Source organism: Bicyclus anynana, chromosome 25 (genome assembly GCF_947172395.1).
Source record: "Bicyclus anynana chromosome 25, ilBicAnyn1.1, whole genome shotgun sequence".
NCBI lineage: Eukaryota > Metazoa > Arthropoda > Insecta > Lepidoptera > Nymphalidae > Bicyclus > Bicyclus anynana.
Genome location: NC_069107.1, coordinates 8460731 through 8480310, shown reverse-complemented (window position 1 = coordinate 8480310; position 19580 = coordinate 8460731). Strand labels below are relative to the sequence as shown.

General features: G+C 34.1%; 1 protein-coding gene across 6 annotated transcripts in view; it reads left to right on the top strand.

The window, feature by feature from the left end:
• The window catches only part of LOC112047366 (uncharacterized), a 147415-nt gene extending 127836 nt beyond the window's left edge, over positions 1-19579 (top strand). For 3 of the 6 annotated variants that reach the window (XM_052889224.1, XM_024084477.2, XM_052889225.1), the window contains 20 exons: positions 3892-3976; positions 4822-4948; positions 5497-5637; positions 6336-6537; positions 7442-7664; positions 8184-8313; positions 9184-9326; positions 9840-9990; positions 10573-10977; positions 11276-11377; positions 11913-12426; positions 12729-13072; positions 13255-13365; positions 13519-13667; positions 14265-14390; positions 14864-14983; positions 15339-15434; positions 16028-16116; positions 16489-16641; positions 17033-19579. In XM_052889224.1, the coding sequence (XP_052745184.1) occupies positions 3892-3976; positions 4822-4948; positions 5497-5637; positions 6336-6537; positions 7442-7664; positions 8184-8313; positions 9184-9326; positions 9840-9990; positions 10573-10977; positions 11276-11377; positions 11913-12426; positions 12729-13072; positions 13255-13365; positions 13519-13667; positions 14265-14390; positions 14864-14983; positions 15339-15434; positions 16028-16116; positions 16489-16641; positions 17033-17190 (3569 nt within the window). In that variant the 3' untranslated portion in view covers positions 17191-19579. The remainder of the gene's footprint in view (positions 1-3891; positions 3977-4821; positions 4949-5496; positions 5638-6335; positions 6538-7441; positions 7665-8183; positions 8314-9183; positions 9327-9839; positions 9991-10572; positions 10978-11275; positions 11378-11912; positions 12427-12728; positions 13073-13254; positions 13366-13518; positions 13668-14264; positions 14391-14863; positions 14984-15338; positions 15435-16027; positions 16117-16488; positions 16642-17032) is intronic. The other 3 variants (XM_024084476.2, XM_024084475.2, XM_024084474.2) reach the window with 3 other exon arrangements.
• Position 19580: the final 1 nt, after the last annotated feature.

Below are 19580 nucleotides of genomic sequence, written 5' to 3'. Positions count from 1 at the left end.
CATTATATCCCCCATATCTCCAATCAAATCCACGGATTAAAAGCAATAAATACTCTTCACACACGGACAGACGTAACAATATACTAAACTTACGTTTTCTATATCGTTTTTCGCACAATCACTTACAAAATCGTGAACTATTACGACCACGTTTCCGTTATACATCGTCATGTAGCGTCCAATTATTTTGCCGGATGAAATAAATCAACTGGTATGTTAAGTCAACCAATTTGATTTTTGGAATTGTCATGGTTACAATAGAAGTAATCTTAGATAACTCAGATAACTCAGAATCTAGAACTAACCATGCAACTAATACCACGAAGTATTTATTACCACTAAGTATAGACAAAGAATAAGTGACTAAGTTTGTATTGGGCCTACCAACTCGGACCAAGTCACGTTTAGAAACCTCGTAACTTTAAATTTTAAGTTACTTATATTAACCATAACTATTTTTTAATTGTATCAATCGTATGATCAATTAAATATTTTAACACTCACGACAACGAACTGATTAATTTGTCCACAATAAAATACAAATAGACAGATATCAACAAATTAGTTTTTTAAAAATGTATATATTACTTAATTGACAAAACAATACAAAACAGATCATAGTTACGTGAATATAACAGCTGTTATTAAGAGAATTATCACCGAAAAAAAAAACTAAAACGTTTCACTAACGTGACGCGACGTATATAATATGTACAATGGAAAAACACCGCAAGTACCGAAACTTAAGAACAAGAGAGATCTCTCCCTCATTTGTAATAACCTGCTCTCTCGCGTCTATTATTACACGCGTGTTATGTAACGCACGAATTATCAGTCCGTATGTTAGCGGCCATTGTGTCTTGAGCGCTAATCTACATAAATATAGGTATTAATTCGTCTTGCAAAACTGTTGCGTGCCCTTAGCACGAGGTTGGTACTCGCTAGTCGCTTGAATCGATGGTTTTGGGAACTATGATCGATGATCGAGTAATTTATATGATTTTCTTACTTCTTTTCAATATTGATACTTTTAGAGTTGGAGTAATAAGAGCCTTGGTCGAAGGTTTAGGAAAATAAATAGTTTTCTCTAACATCGATACATCAATACAACACACAAGTTGATTCACATTCGTAAACATAACACGATTAAGCCTTATTACTTATGAAACAGAATATTAGGAGCAATTGAAGAAGTGTTGTCAGTGTCTATTGAGGCATTTTTGTATTCAGTTGTCTAGTTTTCTTTTTTATTTTAATTTTATATTTTGTGCAATCATAGTTATATTAATATTAATAATAATATTAATTATATTAATATTCATTAGAATAATATTTTGAACTATTTTTACAAAATAAATGTGTGCTTGATACTCGGAGATGAATATGATTCGAGCTAGAGGAAAGATTCAAACTCTTTCTAAGGGTTCTTTCTAACAGTTAAAAAAATTACGGAGGTGTGGGTTTCGACATATTTCAATTGTAGTAAAACTGGTAATTCAAATTTACTATACAGCAAAGCGACGTTTGCAAAGAATGAGAATGTATCCATTCTTATTTAAAGTAATCCAACACAATCGTTTATAATATATTGTTTAATATGTATAACGTATGTTAGGTAACCAACGTGGTACTAACTATGTCTTCTAAACTACTTTGTTTTAATCCTCATCAATCATATAAGTCAATCGTCATCGGTAGTTCAATTTTAAATTTTTGGAGACCATTTTTTGCCACCACAGATTTTTTACCAAAAATCTTACCAAATCTGTCATTACACCATTAATTTTCTATAGAGAAATATATACTCATATTAACATCATTTTGTAGGCCATTATATTAGCACTTAAAGTGTTATACATCGATAAGATCACAAATATAATTATCGATTTAATTCTATTAACGATTGTGAAATACGCAACTTACAATTGTAACACTAAAAGGAATTGTGAAAACTTCAAACAATAAGAAATTACGAGGAGCCTTCAGAATCTATTAATTCATTTCGCAATGACTGTGTAAGAAACAAATCGAATGATATAGTTCAAAAAGTTAGATCAAGTAACTGTATCAATACTAATAGATACAGATTTTTTATTAACTGATAAAATCGGCTGCCATTCCAAAAACGTTGATACACAAAAACGGATTTGTGATGTAATGTATGTAGACGAGTCAACGATCACTCACAATGGCATGGCCCAGAGTGACTTGGAGAAAACATTGATTAATTACCATAATAATTTATTTGATACTCCAAAACTTGATGTGGGGAGGGGCCGGTTCTACGAGCTAGTTTAAGTTCTTTTGAACTAAAAAAGTACGCCGCTTCACGCTTGCGATCGGTTGTGCACTACATCCGATATAAAACCGAGACAATACGCACAGACATGCCTTCTTATTCAGCAATTATTACAATTATTCCTTAGCATTGCTTTTTAAGAAATAAGAAGAAAGAAAGCAAGAAAATAAATTTATTAATATCTAAAAGTTACATACAGTCAATAAATACCCTATCCTTATGACAGCATGTCTTTTTTTTTATTATTCTTTACAAGTTAGCCCTTGACTACAATCTCACCTGATGGTAAGTGATGATGCAGTCTAAGATGGAAGCGGGCTAACTTGTTAGGAGGAAGATGAAAATCCACACCCCTTTCGGTTTCTATACGGCATCGTACCGGAACGCTAAATCGCTTGGCGGTGCGTCTTTGGCGGTAGGGTGGTAACTAGCCACGGCCGAAGCCTCCCACCAGCCAGTAGCCAGTAGCCAGTGTCTGTACAACAATAGTACAAACAACAGTAGTTTTATAATTCTTTACTCTGTAATTTCCCAAATACCCAAATTCTTTATATATTTCTGAGATTCCCGTTTTTTAAATCCTGTACTTTTTGGGATTCACTAATTCTCCATTTATCTAATCCTACCCTCCAAATCGGCGTTAGAGTCGACGATTATTAAAAATCAACGAATTTTCAATTCAGAACATTTATTTCAATCAAAATTAAAACAAATGAATATTTTTAGTGATTTTGTGTACAGTTGAAAATGAGATATTTCAAAAGTCGGAATTTAAGTCGTGTGTAGTGCACAAGCGCACTAATACTAAAGCAAACGTCTGTGATTTGAATGATACCGACTTGGAAGTTATTAAATATTTCCTACACGATGAAAACAGTACATTGTTCGTTTTGAATATGATGCATCGAGGTGATTTGGCTGTTCCAAACAAAAGAATAACTTTTGAGGAAAAGGAACGGTTGAATGTATCGCTCGCTTATTGTTGTTGCCACTATTAGCATAATACGCACGGACTAAGCTTGTGGGGCTAGATATTCCACATTTTATAAAATCTGAAACTTTGTCAGATTATGCTCTAATTATGTTAGGCAAGTAGAAAGCTTGGAACTTGGTGGTTTTGGGAGATAGTAGGTTTTTAAGATCCAAATTATCTATTATCAAACATAAAATATTCTTTGTTGATCTTCTCTGCGGGATGTCATGAGAAAAGGAGTCCGGTCCGGGGCATAAACATCTAACTATTCAGTCATGAGCATTTTAAGAAATTAAATATCACGTGTCTCAAACGGTAATGGAAAACAAACCTGTATACCTGATAATTTTCTTAATTCTACGTGTGCGAAGTCTACCAATTCGCACTGGTGCACCGAATCTTGGTGGACTCTTAGCCTAACTCCTCTCATTCTGTCAGGGGACTTGTGCTCAACAGTGAGCCGAATATGGATTGTTAATGATGATGATTAGAAATCCCAAATCATCAGACACTTAGCCTTGTGGCAGCTTCTCTCTAGCGACCCTTAGAATTTGATCTTTAACATATTTTTTCTTTTTTTATAGTGAGTTTTTGTACTAAGCCATTATTTTTTGTTTAGGTCTGCTGTCAGCCTTAAATCACTTGGATCAGGCGCGCAAGAACTCTATGCAAACGACCGTGGATTACTCCAGATACGTCAAAAGGTAAACGATTTAGTGTCAGAGATAATCCTCCTTTAATAGTATTAAAAAATACTTTTATAACATTTACATAATCCTCCATTTATTCTACGGTTACATCCTAGTTTTGTATGGGATACTTTAATTGAATAGATCAAGCACGCCTACTTAATGTATGAATGCGTCTAGGTTAGGTATTAGTTTGATGGATAACTTTCTACTTTTTCTAGAATACAACAAATTATGAGATTATTGCAGAGAAAGTATCCAAATTAAAGATGATGTGCTTCATGTGAAATTTAATTTTACGAAGAAGCTTTTTATGATTGAATTCCTTATGAAATTAAGCTTTAATCTATACTAATATTATAAAGCTAAAGAGTTTGTTTGTTTCTTTGTTTGTTTGATTGAACGCGCTAATCTCAGGAACTACTGGTCCGATTTGAAAAATTATTTCAGTGTTAGATAGTCCATTTATCGAGGAAGGCTATAGGAAGGCTATATAATTCCCGTATTCCTGCGGGAACGGGAATCAAGCGGGTGAAACCGCGTGACGTCAGATAGTGTATATCTGACGTGTAACAGTTTTCATAATTATGACAGTGTATTTTAGTTTAAGTTGCCTTGTTGATCTATTGGTTAGCTGGTTTTTGATCACAAGGTCCTGGTTTCGAATCCTGGGTTGGGCTATGAAATATTTTCTTTCTTATAAGATAGAAGACCAGTAAAGCAGTAGAGGTAGTTTATAGTTATTAGACGTCTGCTATTATTAGACGTTTTGCATCATGGAAGGGTTAAGGAAATCTAAGGGTTGACGAAGCCGCGCTTGTTATTTATATTTTTAACCGTTTCACTGCAATTATTTGTAGGTACAGTTCAACTCTGGAATGCGGTTCTTCGTACTGCAAGGACTTGGGCTACCGGGAGCACTTCCACTGCATGGACTGCACTGCCAGGGTCTTCTGCAAGAAGGAGGAGATGATCAGGCATTTTAAGGTAAATTCACATTTACACAACACAATCTTCTGTTTAATATAAAAGCGAAAGGGTCATCACGAAACCGGTTGACGTAATCAAAGATGAAATTTGGCAAGAAATTTTTAGGATTTTGCAAGAGGGATTAAGGAGGTCTAAAGGTAATGAAGTCGCGGACGTGAATAAAAATATATGCCATTTTCACTTATCTTGCTCAAAAAGTACGTCCAAATGGTCTAAGAGACTTTTGTCGTTTTATGAAAACTAAAGTTTTTGCTCCTACAATAGGTGCAGTAAGCAACTGTGGAATTAGAACCATTGTAGCTTAGACTTAGTTAATTTATCCTAATAGTGAACAAATCATACTCACTTGGAATGGCAAGAATACTGGCTAAATTTTTGCGATGGACAGCCAGACTGATCCTTTGCGCTAAAAAGGTGTCAAAACTTCTGTATCCAATCGATGCTTAATAGGTTCGACTGGTGAAAAGGAAAGACTTCCATAGACATAATATTAACATTATCAAACAACAGGGGAATTAAACAAAAGCTTATATTATTTCTTTCAGTGGCACAAGAAACGTGACGAGTCCTTAGCGCATGGGTTCATGAGATATTCTCCTCTGGACGACTGTTCCGAGCGCTTCAGCGATTGTCCTCACAACAGGAGTCAAACCCACTACCATTGCATACAAGATGGTTGTGATAAGGTAAAATAATTTTTAACGAGTAAAACACCGTTTCATTGTTTTTTGGATAACTTTTTTTACTTACTCGTATATATATCACGATATTGATGAAACAAAGCTTGAATATTTCTGATTTGTTTAACCTCAAACCGCATGAAAATCTGTTGAGTAGTTTCCGAAATCAAAGCTAAGATAAAAAATTTGGATTTTGATTTACAGTATTTTTACTTGTTTATTGTAAATATAGATAAAATACAACAAACTGATTTCTAAATATTTTAGTACTTATATCAATTTGTTATTAAATTTGAACATTTTCTATAATATTATCATGAGCGAGCTTTATTGTCATAACATTTCCATATAGGTGAAATCTATGTCTATAATGTACGCTTGCTTCTTATTTTGGATTTGTAATAGGCTTTTGATTAGCAACATCACACTGAAATGTAGAATAATATTTAGATCTCAATGTATTTTGTAATAGAAGTTGTTAGATATCAAAGTATCTAGTAGGCAGTATTGTAGTATTAGAGATTTTTGCAACTTACTCTTCCAAGAAAGTACTATGCCTCAGGTTGACTTTTGAGCAATTCGTTGGAAGACTTTTTTGTATGTCCTGGGAAGTGCTGCTCTATTATTGACAATGGTTTTCCATTAACTATTCCTATAAGTCTTGTTGTAATATTTTATTAAGTTTTTAATTTTCGAATTTCCAGGTGTACATATCCACGTCAGATGTTCAAATGCATGCGAACTACCACCGCAAGGACTCTGCTATCCTGCAGGAAGGGTTCCAAAGGTTCCGTGCGACTGAGAGTTGTTCAGCTCCTCACTGCATCTTTGCTGGCCAAAGAACCACACATTTCCACTGCAGGAGGCCTGGCTGTACATACACGTTTAAGAATAAAGCTGATATGGGTAAGCACATTCATCTTTTCATCATCATCATCATCATCATCATCATCACCATCATCTTTATTCTTTAATATTTGTGTAATTTATAGTGTGATTCATGCGTAGCACACAAATCATTTAGCTGATAATCAAAATACCGATTTCAAGATACTAAAATATAAATACTTCAACCTTGTTTACGAGGTTTTCCGATGTGGAATGTTGAGCCAATGGTTATTGTTTGTTATTGGTCTTCCATCAAAAAGCTACGACCAACACATCAATAGCTTTCGATTGACAATAGAACAAGGACATCTAGAAAATAAGGCATCAGAGATCTCTGAAAAATGACATTTACCTTAATACAGTAACATTCCAATATGACTAAGAATGACCATGCAAAATGAGCGAATGTGATCTTGTATAAGTATTCACGACAGTAAGCAATTCAACCAATTGAACATTTAAATTTTATGATTTCGAAGAACACAGGAAAATTGTACGAACAAAACTGAAATGTAATTGAAGTATTTTGAATGGCCAGTTATCACGTAGCACTAGTAATCATCTATAGTAGAGAACTAGAATACTTTTTAGAATGTGAACTTGTTAAATAATTAATACTGGCAGATTTCACACATTTAGTTTCCATTCCCGTAGGGATACGAAGATAAAAACATGCATATATATGCAAGGTTATAACACTAACAAATAATGTGTATTTTTTGGTAAAAGAATTTTCAAATTCAGTTAAATAGATTCAGAAGTTACCTCACAAATGTTAACTCTATAATATTAAATTCAATTTAGATGAACTCTTCCTTTGGTAAAAGAATTGTCATATTTCATTCAGTATATTTTGAGATTAACCTTACCTCACAAAATTTACCTTTCTATATTAATATAGATAAATTCTGTTTCTTTCTAGAAAAGCACAAAACCTACCACATCAAGGACGAGGCCTTGTCCAAGGACGGCTTCAAGAAGTACATGAAGAACGAGGCCTGCCCCTACCGCGACTGCCGGTTCAGCCGCACCTGCAACCACATCCACTGCATCAGGCCTCACTGCAACTACGTGCTGCACTCCAGCAGTCAGATCTTCACTCATAAGAGAAAGCATGAGAGGAAGGAGCAAGAGATGAGTTTTGGGTTAGTGGAATTTTTAACTTTTTTCCGATGTTTAGGTAAAATTATTGATAGCTTTGGATATTTAGATCCTCGTATTCCTCATTACTGATAATCATTTTTGAGTTGTTTTCCGTTTGGCTGACTTTTCGTGACTTGTAGAATTTTGTATACTGAGACTGGTGCTGATTTGATTTAACCAACGCATCGGGCTACGTCCTCGAGGTCTCTTTCCTTCCATTTTGTCAATGATAATAAGTTTCTCCATGTTATCTCGTTCTCTCCTGTTAATGTGACCAAAATAATCAAGGACTCTTTAATACGAGTGCCAAATATATCAACCGTAGTCCAAAATGGTAGTCGAGAAATGACCGCAACTGACTGCTAAAGTACGTTTCATGGCACTGAATATTTTAACCCCTGACGGTCATTATGATAATGATATCGTTCTTTTTTAGACACAGGATGTAACCCACCAGGGCCGCAAAATTTTGTACTAAAGAATGCCTTAATAGTATTTAATTTTCATATTTCTGTCTACAGCTTACCCCCCTCGGTGATCCAGAGCGCGCTGCTGCAGCAAGGCGCTGACCTCAGCATGTACTCGCCCGGTAGCACCATGCACGACGACGACATGTCCAGCTCCATCATGGATGACTATGCTCAGCCATTTGTAAGTACTATTTATTTCAATATTATAAAACTAACCTAACTCTAAGTGTAACTGAGCCGTGATGGCCTAGTGAATATGACCTCTGCCTTCGATTCGACCCAAGGCATGCACCTCCAATTTTTCGCTTCATTTTAAAAATTAAGTATCACATCTCAAACGGTGAAGGTCAAACATCATGAGGTAACCTGTATACCTGAGATTTTTCTTAAATCTGTCTCGGCTCTAAATGGGCTAGGCAGCATTTGGTAAACTTCGCGATATCGTTTTATCCAAAATTCCTTAGTGCCTCAAGACAAAACGGTAAAGGAAAAACATCATGAGGCACTCTGCGTACCAGAGAATTTTCTTAATTCTATCTGGGCTCTAGGCTAGGCAGATTTTGGGAAACTTCGTGATATCGTCGCATCCAAAATCCAAGCCTTAGTGCCTCAAGACATATTTCTTCGAACAGTGCGTGCCAGTTGCCACCCTTGGATCCAAAGATCGGTTGGAGATATGAGCCTAATAAGGGTCACTCATTGATAGTGCAAACAATACACGAAGTATTGCTGCGTGATCGATTAAAAAACGAGGAGATCTACAGAAAATTCAAAATTACTGCTCGTAACTCAACAAGTCACAATGGGAGCACACAATTTCAAATTGGACATTGAGACCCCTCTCTTCTCAAAAGTTAAATCAGTAAAACCGAGACTTGTATTAAATGATCTTTCGTTGCTCCGTGTTAATTTTTTTCTCTCATTTTTTGACTTCTGTGACTTATAAAATCAATCTCACTCATTTGCTGCAGATCAACCCTTAATCTTTAGATTAATATTGATTATTTAGGATTGAGACAGTAGTTTTACAATGTCCAACTTTATATTGCAGAACCAATCGCTAGTGGACGAAGTATCGCGCAAGTACATAGAGACATTCAACGGCGGAAAGGATCTGGAGGACAAATGCAACAAATGCAGCGCTTGCAACAAGCATTACCATTGCTTGGCTGAAGGATGCAAGTTAGCTCATAGGTAATTTATCATTAACATATACATTAAACATTATTTTATTTTTAGCTGTCTATGTGTATTTTTATTTAACGTAGATAATCTCTTATCATGTCATTGTCAATTCGTTAGATTGTATAGGAAACAATGAATCAATAGTCAATTTGAACTTTATGGAAAATGAGTCAATAGTTGATATTAAATTTACGGATAATGAGTCAATAGTTAACTTGAACTTTACGGGTAATAAATCAATAGACAATTCGTTAGACAGGTAACGTTCAGTCAATTCGTCAGACTTTAGTCTTTACGGGAAATGATAATAATTTGAACTTTATAACGATGAGTCAATAGTTAATTAGTCATAGCTTAGAAAGTTCGTTGATGACACTCTCATGATATGCGGGTAACGGGAGTGTGCGCGGGGCAATGCTACCCCCGGCCCCCGCAGACCATCGGGAGTGTTTCGAACTAATTTGCCAAACTATAGTCTATAGTTATACGGGCAGTGAGTCAATAGTAAATTCCTCATTACAGCTGCCACAACACGATGGTGAAGCACGTGATGGAGCACGAGCAGCAGAACCAGGTGACGGAGGCGTACTTCGTCACCTACACCCGCAACAACCCCTGCACCAACTCCGCCTGCCAGCACATCCGGGACATCACACATTACCATTGCACTTGGGTGAGTAATCATCATCATCTTCATCATCATCATCTTCATCATCATCATCATCATCATCATCATCATCTTCATCATAAATATCATTATCATCATCATCAGTCGATGATTCATTGCTGGTTATTAGATCTCTTGTATAGACTTTCACTACTGTCTTGAGCCGCCAGTATCTAGCGTCTCAAAACGCTTGATGTCCTCAGTTCACCAAGTAGGGGGTCGACCGACATTGCGCTTTCCAATGCGGGGTACATTCCCTATCGGCTCTTGAAACTATGTGCCCTGCCCATTGCCACTTCAAAATTTTTGTTCATTTGTCTATGTGTTTGTTACGAGTAAATTCTGAACTGATTGCGGGACTTTCACTGACAGATAGCTGATGGTATGAGGAATAATTCAGGCTACGTTTTTAATGTTATACAAATACTTTTTTTTAAAATTCCACCCGTAGTAAAGCAAAGTCGTAGGAACATTTTTTATTCAATACTAATATAATTATACTTATTTCGAAAAAAAGGATAATTGTCTTATTTTTTAAAGAAACAGTGCATAGCTCACTCATAAATAATTGTTTTTCTTCTTTTACAGGAAAACTGTGGAGCAGTAATCCTCTCCTCAGAAGAACATCCATTTAGACGTCTTGAACACCATCGTCAACATGCGATTCTGAGCCCTATGTCACCGAACTTAGCGGCGAGATTCGCACCAAACTTCACTCCGCAACTCTCAGCGCAGTTACATCCAAATATGGCAGCACAACTCGGCCAAGTTGCCAATCTACCAAACCTGCCAACAAATTTGGCACATTTGGCTCAAATGACTCCAAGCCTATCAACCCAGTTGACCCCGAATTTGCAAGCTCAACTAAGTCTTGGGCCAAACACTGGAATAGTACCTCAACATGTGAATCCGTCAACTTCTTTGGATGAGATGTTTAGCAGGAAGAGGGGAAGACCACCCAAAAACCGGGTTGTAGAAGTTTGGACCGACAACGTAAGTTAACAAAAATTGTTACCAAATATATTGAATCATGTAAATTAAGCATTTAAACTTACGCCCGAAATAATTATAAAAATTGCACAATAACTATTAAGGCAGTAGAACTAATAGATGTGGTGTAGAAACCAAAAGGGGCGTGGACTTTCATTTACCTCCTAACAACATAGCCTGCTTCCATCTAAGATTGCATCATCACTTATTATCAGATGAGATTGTAGTGAAGGGTTTACATGTAAAGAATTAAAAAAGAAATAGTAAAATAAAAGACTAAAAAGAAAACTTCTTATTTCAGGTGACTCCACAAGCTATATTCACATCTTTCAAACTTCCAAAAAGCAATCAACTACCTCCTGTCATACAAACACCAGTCATCACTACTGTGGAGGAGTTTCCTGTGAGTATCAATACAACTAAAAATAACTCTATCTTACCATTGAGTTACATGTACTAAGTACTAGAGAAGACTCACATCAGACTTTCATTAAAATGCGGCGATATCGTTGCACTTCTTTTTTTTACCCTACTGCGAATTATTATTATCATATCACCCAAGTGTGAGTAATAGATGAAAAAAAAAACAACATATCGTGTGAGACACTATAGACTCGAAGTGATTTTTTTATACAATATGGGTATCAAATTAAAGGGATAATTATTAGGATTTTAAAATGGTACATCATGACCATGTTAAAAATATTATAATGAGAAAAACGTTATCTTGCTAACTTACTTTGTTGAGCGAAATGCGTAAACACCATGAATTACGTGACGTTTTAGTCGCAAAGAAACAGTAATCTTTAAGTTAGTTAAATCAAAAATATTTCAATCAGGTTGCATGATTTTTCTTAGCTTCTCTAGCATTAAATATTAAGTCCATGTATTCTTACTTAAACAAGTTGATTATAACATATTTCTCTTTAATCTTACAGCGCATAAAATTCCAACATTTCGAAGTATTCACCGTATCCGAGACTTGCTCGCAATACTATCCTAACTGTCAGTTACGCTCAACAAGAATTCATCTCCACTGCTTCTACTGCAGCTTCACCAGTGAAACACACATCACCATGGAAACCCACATGAGAGAATCCCATGCTTTAGCCCCACTGTTAGAAGGGTTTGATTACTTCTCATCTTTCGACCAATGCGGTGGAAAGAGTTGCTTCAAAAACCAATTAAGATCCCACTTCCATTGCGCCCAGGGAAACAATTGTCCAGCAATCCTGACACAATATTCAGCGCTGGCAACACATAAACATGGTAGAGGAACTCCTGTCATAAAGAGTGAAGAACAAGAGAAGTCGTATGATGAAGCCAAAGATTATTCTATTAAAGAAAGGGCATCAGCTGATAGCATCGCCTCTATGAAAGAGCAAATGGACTATGGCCCTACTAATTTCTCTATCAAAAATGAGTTTGAAAAAGAACAGGACAATATTTCGGGTAAGCATTTTTCTATTGTAACTTTCCAAAACGTGTAATTTAATAAACTAGTAATTAAAAATTGTAGTGTTAGAAATATGTGCAGAAAAACACACAGATACATATATTTTTATGAAATTTGGCACACATGTTTATAAACTGCGGATTAATATTAATATGTAAAAGAACCGTGCAATTCTGACAATATCACATACTCGAACTGATAGTGTATTGCTGATGTCAGTTTATAAAAAATATATTGAAAATAACACTCATGTTCCATATTTTTATCTCATTATCTTAAGTCTAAATCTTAATTTCAGTAGTAAAAGCGACTGGAACATTTTATCCGTCGTCTCACCTCCGAAGCAACACATCATCTCCTTCACCAAGAAGCATCTATGATGCGTCACCGTCAAAGGAGATGAAAATGAGAGAGTTTGAGAAAAAACCCTTCGATGCCCCAAAAATGCCAGGACCGACCATACCACCATCGTGTCATGATCAGGCTTGTCCTTTGAATAAGAACGCTGGAGGAATGAATCTGCACTACCACTGTCCTCATTGCAGTCAGGCGTATGTGGATTTGAAACTCCTGTTTAGCCATATGGTAAAGAAACATAGCAACACCATGGATCCTGGGCCCATAGGATTAGCTGCTACCAAGGTAAGCAAATAGTCTAAGTTTATAAATTTCATCTTTGAGTTTTGTCTATCTTTCACTTACAGTAAAAAAAATTAAACTATCTAAACTGTACTCTTAAGTTTAATTGTTTCAATTTTGTCTTTTACTATTAACTGCTTTCTCTTCCAAGCTTTTTTTATTCAAAATTAACCTTGTCTTTTTAGGAAACCCTTGAGAGAGAGTATCCAGAAATTTCAATACTGCCTTCGACTGCTACGTCATCAAATGCACAATCTTTGTCACCATGTCAACGACCTCCGAATCCTGCAGAGCAAGTAAGCATATTATTTTTTAACAATTTTACACATCTGACATAAGCAACTAAGATTTCACAAGTATATTTAACTGAGGTTGTCAGATTTTCTATTCTAGCATCATATTCGTTTCCCTATTAAATCACTTAAAAATAATTTATTTTACCGTTTTAGGTACAGGCAGTCCAAAGTCTACTCCTCCAGCAGTATCTGGCAGGTGGCCGGAAAGGAAGTCTCCAAGAACAGCTGAAGATGCAGCAACAGTACACAGCATCTCTTGCTGGTCTTCCAGGACTTGCTCAAGTTGCTCTGTTTTCGCAGGGGTGAGATATTTTTTAATTCTTTAATGTTATTTATATCATTTATATTAATTTTATATGTGTACTTACATAGTACTTTGAAGTTTCCGAGCTTGAGCTTATTTTACTGGTGCTATCATTTTACAGCATTTATATTTTGGTCACTCGTTTCATCATTATCATCATCTCTTGACCCACTTGAGTGGGCAAAATATGTCAATCTCCTCCATGTCCACACATGTCCTCTTTAACATACTCCAACCATATCTTCTTTGGCCTTCTTCTCATCTTGTGTCCTTCCATGTATAATTTCAACATTCTTCTGTATTCATCTCTCCGCATTTTGGTTACTCATATGATAATAATAATATATAAAATTATTAAAAATATTAATAATTGAATTGTTTTCATTCCCTCCCTTTTCATACATAAGCTACCCTTTTACACAATCCAACCATGTTTTCTTTGGTTTTTCTCTCCTCTTGTGTCCTTTCACTTGCAATTTCAACATTCCTCTGGTAATATGACTTTCATCTTTACGCATTTTGGTCGTGGCTCGTATAATAATAATAATAAATGATATTCCTAAAATACTGATAAATTGAATTGTTTTCATTCCAGAGGTTCTGCTTTCCCGTTGTACCCAACGATGATGTACCCACCGGAACTGCTGCTAGAGCAGAGTCTGCTCCAAGGTCACGGTCTTCCGCCTGGAATGGACAAAGAAGCCGAGCTTATTGCTAAATCGTGAGTTTATCTTGTTATTCTAATTTCACTTATTCATTATCATTTTCAGCCTATGGATGTCAACTGCAACTGCTGGACCTTTACCTTTAAGGCTTTAGACCGTGTGAGACCTGCTTGAACTCAAAATATCCGGTCTGGTATCCGGTTACTGTTACCCTAGTTGTCATAACTCTATTCTCCTGGGATTTATTTTCTTACTTAATTCTTAATTTTTTAAATGATTACCTTGACTTATTATTGATTTAAAGGTATTTTACACTCATCGACTTTTCACCCATAACACGTCTTATCGAATGTCAACTATAGGCCAAAATTAAAATTAACTTTTCGTTACAAACTCACAAAGAAACTTGCTATGGAAACGAACGTAATAATTTTACTTAATCTTTTTTTTCTTTTGTTTGAACTAAATTTTAATTTGATTAATAAATAATCAGACACATGTATGTAATTGAGCTTTTTCATTTCGTTAGCAGGCGCACTCACACTCCCAGAGGACCTCACATGAGGGTGCTGAAGGACGAGCCCATCCCTGAAGGCTACCTTCGATTCCGGTTCAATGAGGACTGCGGTTATCAGCAATGTGGTTACAGGTAAAATCATAATTACTGCTAAGTTAACTCGATTATTGAAATCCTTAATAATAATCTTTATGTTCTTGATGAGTAAATTTAAAACTGATAATTTTTGGTGAGAAACAACTAAGAGTCAAACCGGTGCAGTTAGGCTCCCTCTAGTCATATTTTTATCATCGTTATCATCAAAATCTTGAACCCTATGTTTAACTGTGTTTATTTCATTTTATTTGACGTCCCACGACGTCTTTGGAGACTTCTCGGTAAATAAACCATGGCTCATGCATGCTAGTAAAATTAGATAAAGTAATATATTACATGAAAAATATAAATAAATAAATATTTAGTTTTTAATTTCAATTATAATTTTTAGGGAACATCAAACCCACTTCCACTGCACCAGAAAGGACTGTGGCTACTCTTTCTGCGACAAAACAAGATTCGTCCAACATACGGCGAGACATGAAAGGTAAGATGATTTTCAGATCATTGATACTCGTAGTTTTAAGATACGATTATTAAATCGATTAAAAGCTTTTGTACTGCTAGTTTCAACCAAAGTTTCTTAAGGATAAAATCACAAGGCATCGAAATACGAGAAAGACTTGCTTTGCTTTATATCTAAAATCAAAAATTTAAATTAATTTATTTCAAGCAGGCTTAGGATATGACTGTTGAAACGGCAAGTTTGAATATTTGCAAAAACTCTACCACTACTTCAATTACAAGAATCTAAAAAGAAAATCTTGGTAGCATGTGTAATTTAGTATTTATTCTAATTTCCGAAAATTTGCCTTGTTTTCTATAAGAGGGCACCATTTTAATTTCATTTGTTGTTTGGCTTTCTCCAAAAAGCCTATGAAGAAACTATTAACAGAAATGGATATTTCAATTTAATTAGGTCTTTATTTATTACTCTTTTAAAAAGCCTTTGTTTCTTTAATTCAAAAGGACACAAATAAAATTTGGTCTTTATCTAAGATTTACATTTTGTTACATAGTTTCTATAACTGCCGCCACCATTTAATCAGCTATTTATCTAAGATTTATATTTTGTTACAGATTAGACACATTGATGGGCGGAGACTTCCAACAGTACCGAGCAAATGTGTACTGCCAAAGACCTGAGTGTCCACACGCTTCGACTTTCGGTAAATGTCATATTATTTTAATTATCTACGTTTATTAAATTATTCAAGTTTTGAGATTGCAATATAAATTGCATAGTTTGAAAGATTTTTTTTTTGTTTTTATCCTGATTATAGTTAACTTTTATTTTACCTTATTTAAATTTTTCCCGTCTTTCATTTATTTCCTTTTTGCAGTAAACTTAAACATTATTTAATATCTATTTTACGATTATGTTTTTCATTCAAATTCGAAGTTAATTTCAAATCTATTTATTTCAAGAAGCTTTTGTATACACGCATTTTTGAACCCATTTGCTCTTTAATAAAATATTCCTTATTTTTCAGTCTTTATTTTTGTTTATAAGTGATTTAATTGTTTTAATACTTTTATTGTAGGTACAGGTCAAAACAAAGCGTCCCATTTCCACTGTCTGAAGTGCGACTTCGTTTGCACTGATACTAACAAAGTGGTGGCTCATCGTAGACAACATCAGAAGCTTGACTCGATACAGGCGGCTGGCTTTGACAAATTCCAACCAAGCAAAGGTGAGGTTTTTTTCACATTTCTTACTTATTTCACTCGGTCATAAGAGTGTTTTTTTATCCATTGGTAATAATCAAATTTTCACGGTGGTCGCTTTAAAGAGTAAAATCGATAAAGCCAAATAAATAAATTCACTTCTGTATTTGTAATAAGGACCTTTACGAACATTAAGGTTGACATTCTTTATCAATTTTGAGATTGTGATAATTAGTATTTTATCCTTACAGAAGTTATATCAAATCTAAACAATATTATTGTCTTAACGTTATCTTTTTGCAATCTCAATCAAGTAAAATTACAATAACTCTTAATATTTTTACCAGATTAATCAAATATACAAAATTTTAAATATTTTTTTGTATAAGTATTACATTATTTATTTTTTGTTTACAGGTTGTGGTTACGAGCCTCAATGCATCCACAGCAAGAAGCAAACTCACTACCACTGCCTACAATGTGGTTTTGCAGTACTCGGGCTCTCTCAAATGACGTCCCACAAGTACAAACATCAGGAGGCCAACCTTGGCCCTTCCACCAGTGCGACTAACTGACATATTCTCTACCAGTTCAAATCTTTAGATTTATCTATACAAGTTTTGATATGAAAGACATTATATAGTGCAAACAATCGAATAGAATCGTAGACTATCAGTTAATGTACTATAAAATTGATATTTTTGTCTTGATGGGATTTTTTAAAATACCAACTCTTGTGAATATTTGCGTAGTTTTCTATATTATATTTGATAACTGCAAAATATTTATGGTACTACTATACTAATGTTAACTTTAATCCAACAAATTTGGACTACTATATCATTGTTAACTATATTAAATAATACTGGACCCGATGTACCCTGCATCACTCCACGCAATAAAATTGTAAACTTAGTAGTACTCTTGATGAAAAGTCCCTCGAAAATTGTGCCTTAGACGCAAAATAGTTTCTGAGATTAAATTTTAAGGTGGTTGGCGAAATGTGTGCCAAATTTTATGATATTAACAATTTGTACATTGTTGACAATTATAAATTACATGAAGTATACTCGATGCATGTATATAATATTTATATGTAATTCATTTCTCGAATAACTTTTGAAATGCATTTTATACAACTCGATAGGATTTCATAGAGAAGAGATTTTAGAAATGAGTCTAATAAATTAAGTGCATGTCATATAAGTGTGTATCCTAAATCCTGACCAATGTAGGTATAGTTAATATAAAAGTATTTATATTTATTACTTCCCGTGAAAAAGACATTTTTACGAATAGTATTATTAATTTAGGTTTCGTAAAATTATAGAGGGCGATAACAATTGGGTTAAGAACGCCATTTTGTGCCTCGGAGGTGAATTCGTGACAATACAATCTTAATTTGAAATAGTTTTCAGAATGGTTAACAATATTCCTGTGATTTAAACAAAAAAATATATAAAAAAAGAACTTTCTGTGAACTAAAAAGTCACATTAAAAACATTAATTTAAAATACATTCTCAGAAGTATAAAATACTTAATTGTTAACATTGTTGAAAACTATTTCAAAAAACAACTAGTATTAGTAAACACACAAATTTATATATAAAAAAAGCTATTAAACGTATTTAATGAAAGAAAAAAAAAGCCGTCAATTTTATAAAATGTAAATAAGATTAGATATATGAAAAAAAAGATATGTTAAATAAAATCTTATTGTTATACGATTATTGGTAAAAAAAAATATTAATGTATAAAAAACAAATAAATTGGTCACTGTACAGTAAACGAGTGCTAACATAATGTGATCCATGAAGTAGCCATAAAATGCCATATTATTTCATTTTAATGATTTTAAAATTAAAATAAAGTTCTGCACAATCAAGATCAGTATTAGTTACAATATTTATGAACCTTTGCATTCCTGTTTTATTCCCGGCTACATTTATAGTCCATTCCCGTGTTTAGTTATAGACGACTTTTGATGAACTGTTTCGATGAGTCGATATACTTTTTAACCGACTTCAAAAAAGGAGGTGATTAGACGCATATGTCTTTTTTTATGTTTGCTCATAACTTCGTCATTTATTAACCAATTTTGAAAATTCTTTTTTGTTTGAAACAGTAATTTTGTCTTTAAGTGAAATATGTCACTGAAGTCTGTTTTTAAGTTAAAAAGATATTATTCGACAAGTCTATCAGTTCTTCAATTCCTAGCTTGTATCAGTATTTGTTTAGTTGTAGACCTTTCCTATTGTTCCTACGATTCTGTATCAACTATAAAGCAGTTTATTTCACTAGTTATTTTTTCGTAACTTTATACATTAGCAGTTCTTTCGTTTATTACGATAAAAAGGCCGTGCCATAAATATTTAGTCATCGTTTCAATTTATTTTGTATTTGTAACTTTATTTGTATTAGTGTGTTCACTCAATGTAGACGAAATATTATTCTCACTTACTCACTTAAATGTTGTGTAATCCTTTAAAAACACCGGTAGTTTTATTTAAATCAATTTCTCTGTCACAAACAATTTCTCCGCAATAAAGTTAGTATTTCAAACATAATTATTGGTTGTTATTCTTTGTTACGTTATCTAATTTTACGTTCATGTTTTTTAATTTCGATTCTTTTACGTTTTCATCTATTCACAAACTTTAATTACTCGACTATTTATGTATTTAGTATTATGTAGTGTAAATTATTAGTGTTTAAGTTGAATTCCTCTATCAAATGCAGTATTGTACCCATATAACAAATGGATTGTTTTTAATACCTTCTGTCATAAAAATTTAAGGGTTTTCGTACAAACTGTTTTCAACCAATTTTGTAAGTAGTAACTTTGTATCTGATTACGAATTATTAATGTAGCAGACTGTTGAGATTAAAATTGATTGGTATGACAAATAGTTTAGTGTTGTTTACCTCATGAGTTTTAGGAAATAAATGAGAATATATAAAGAT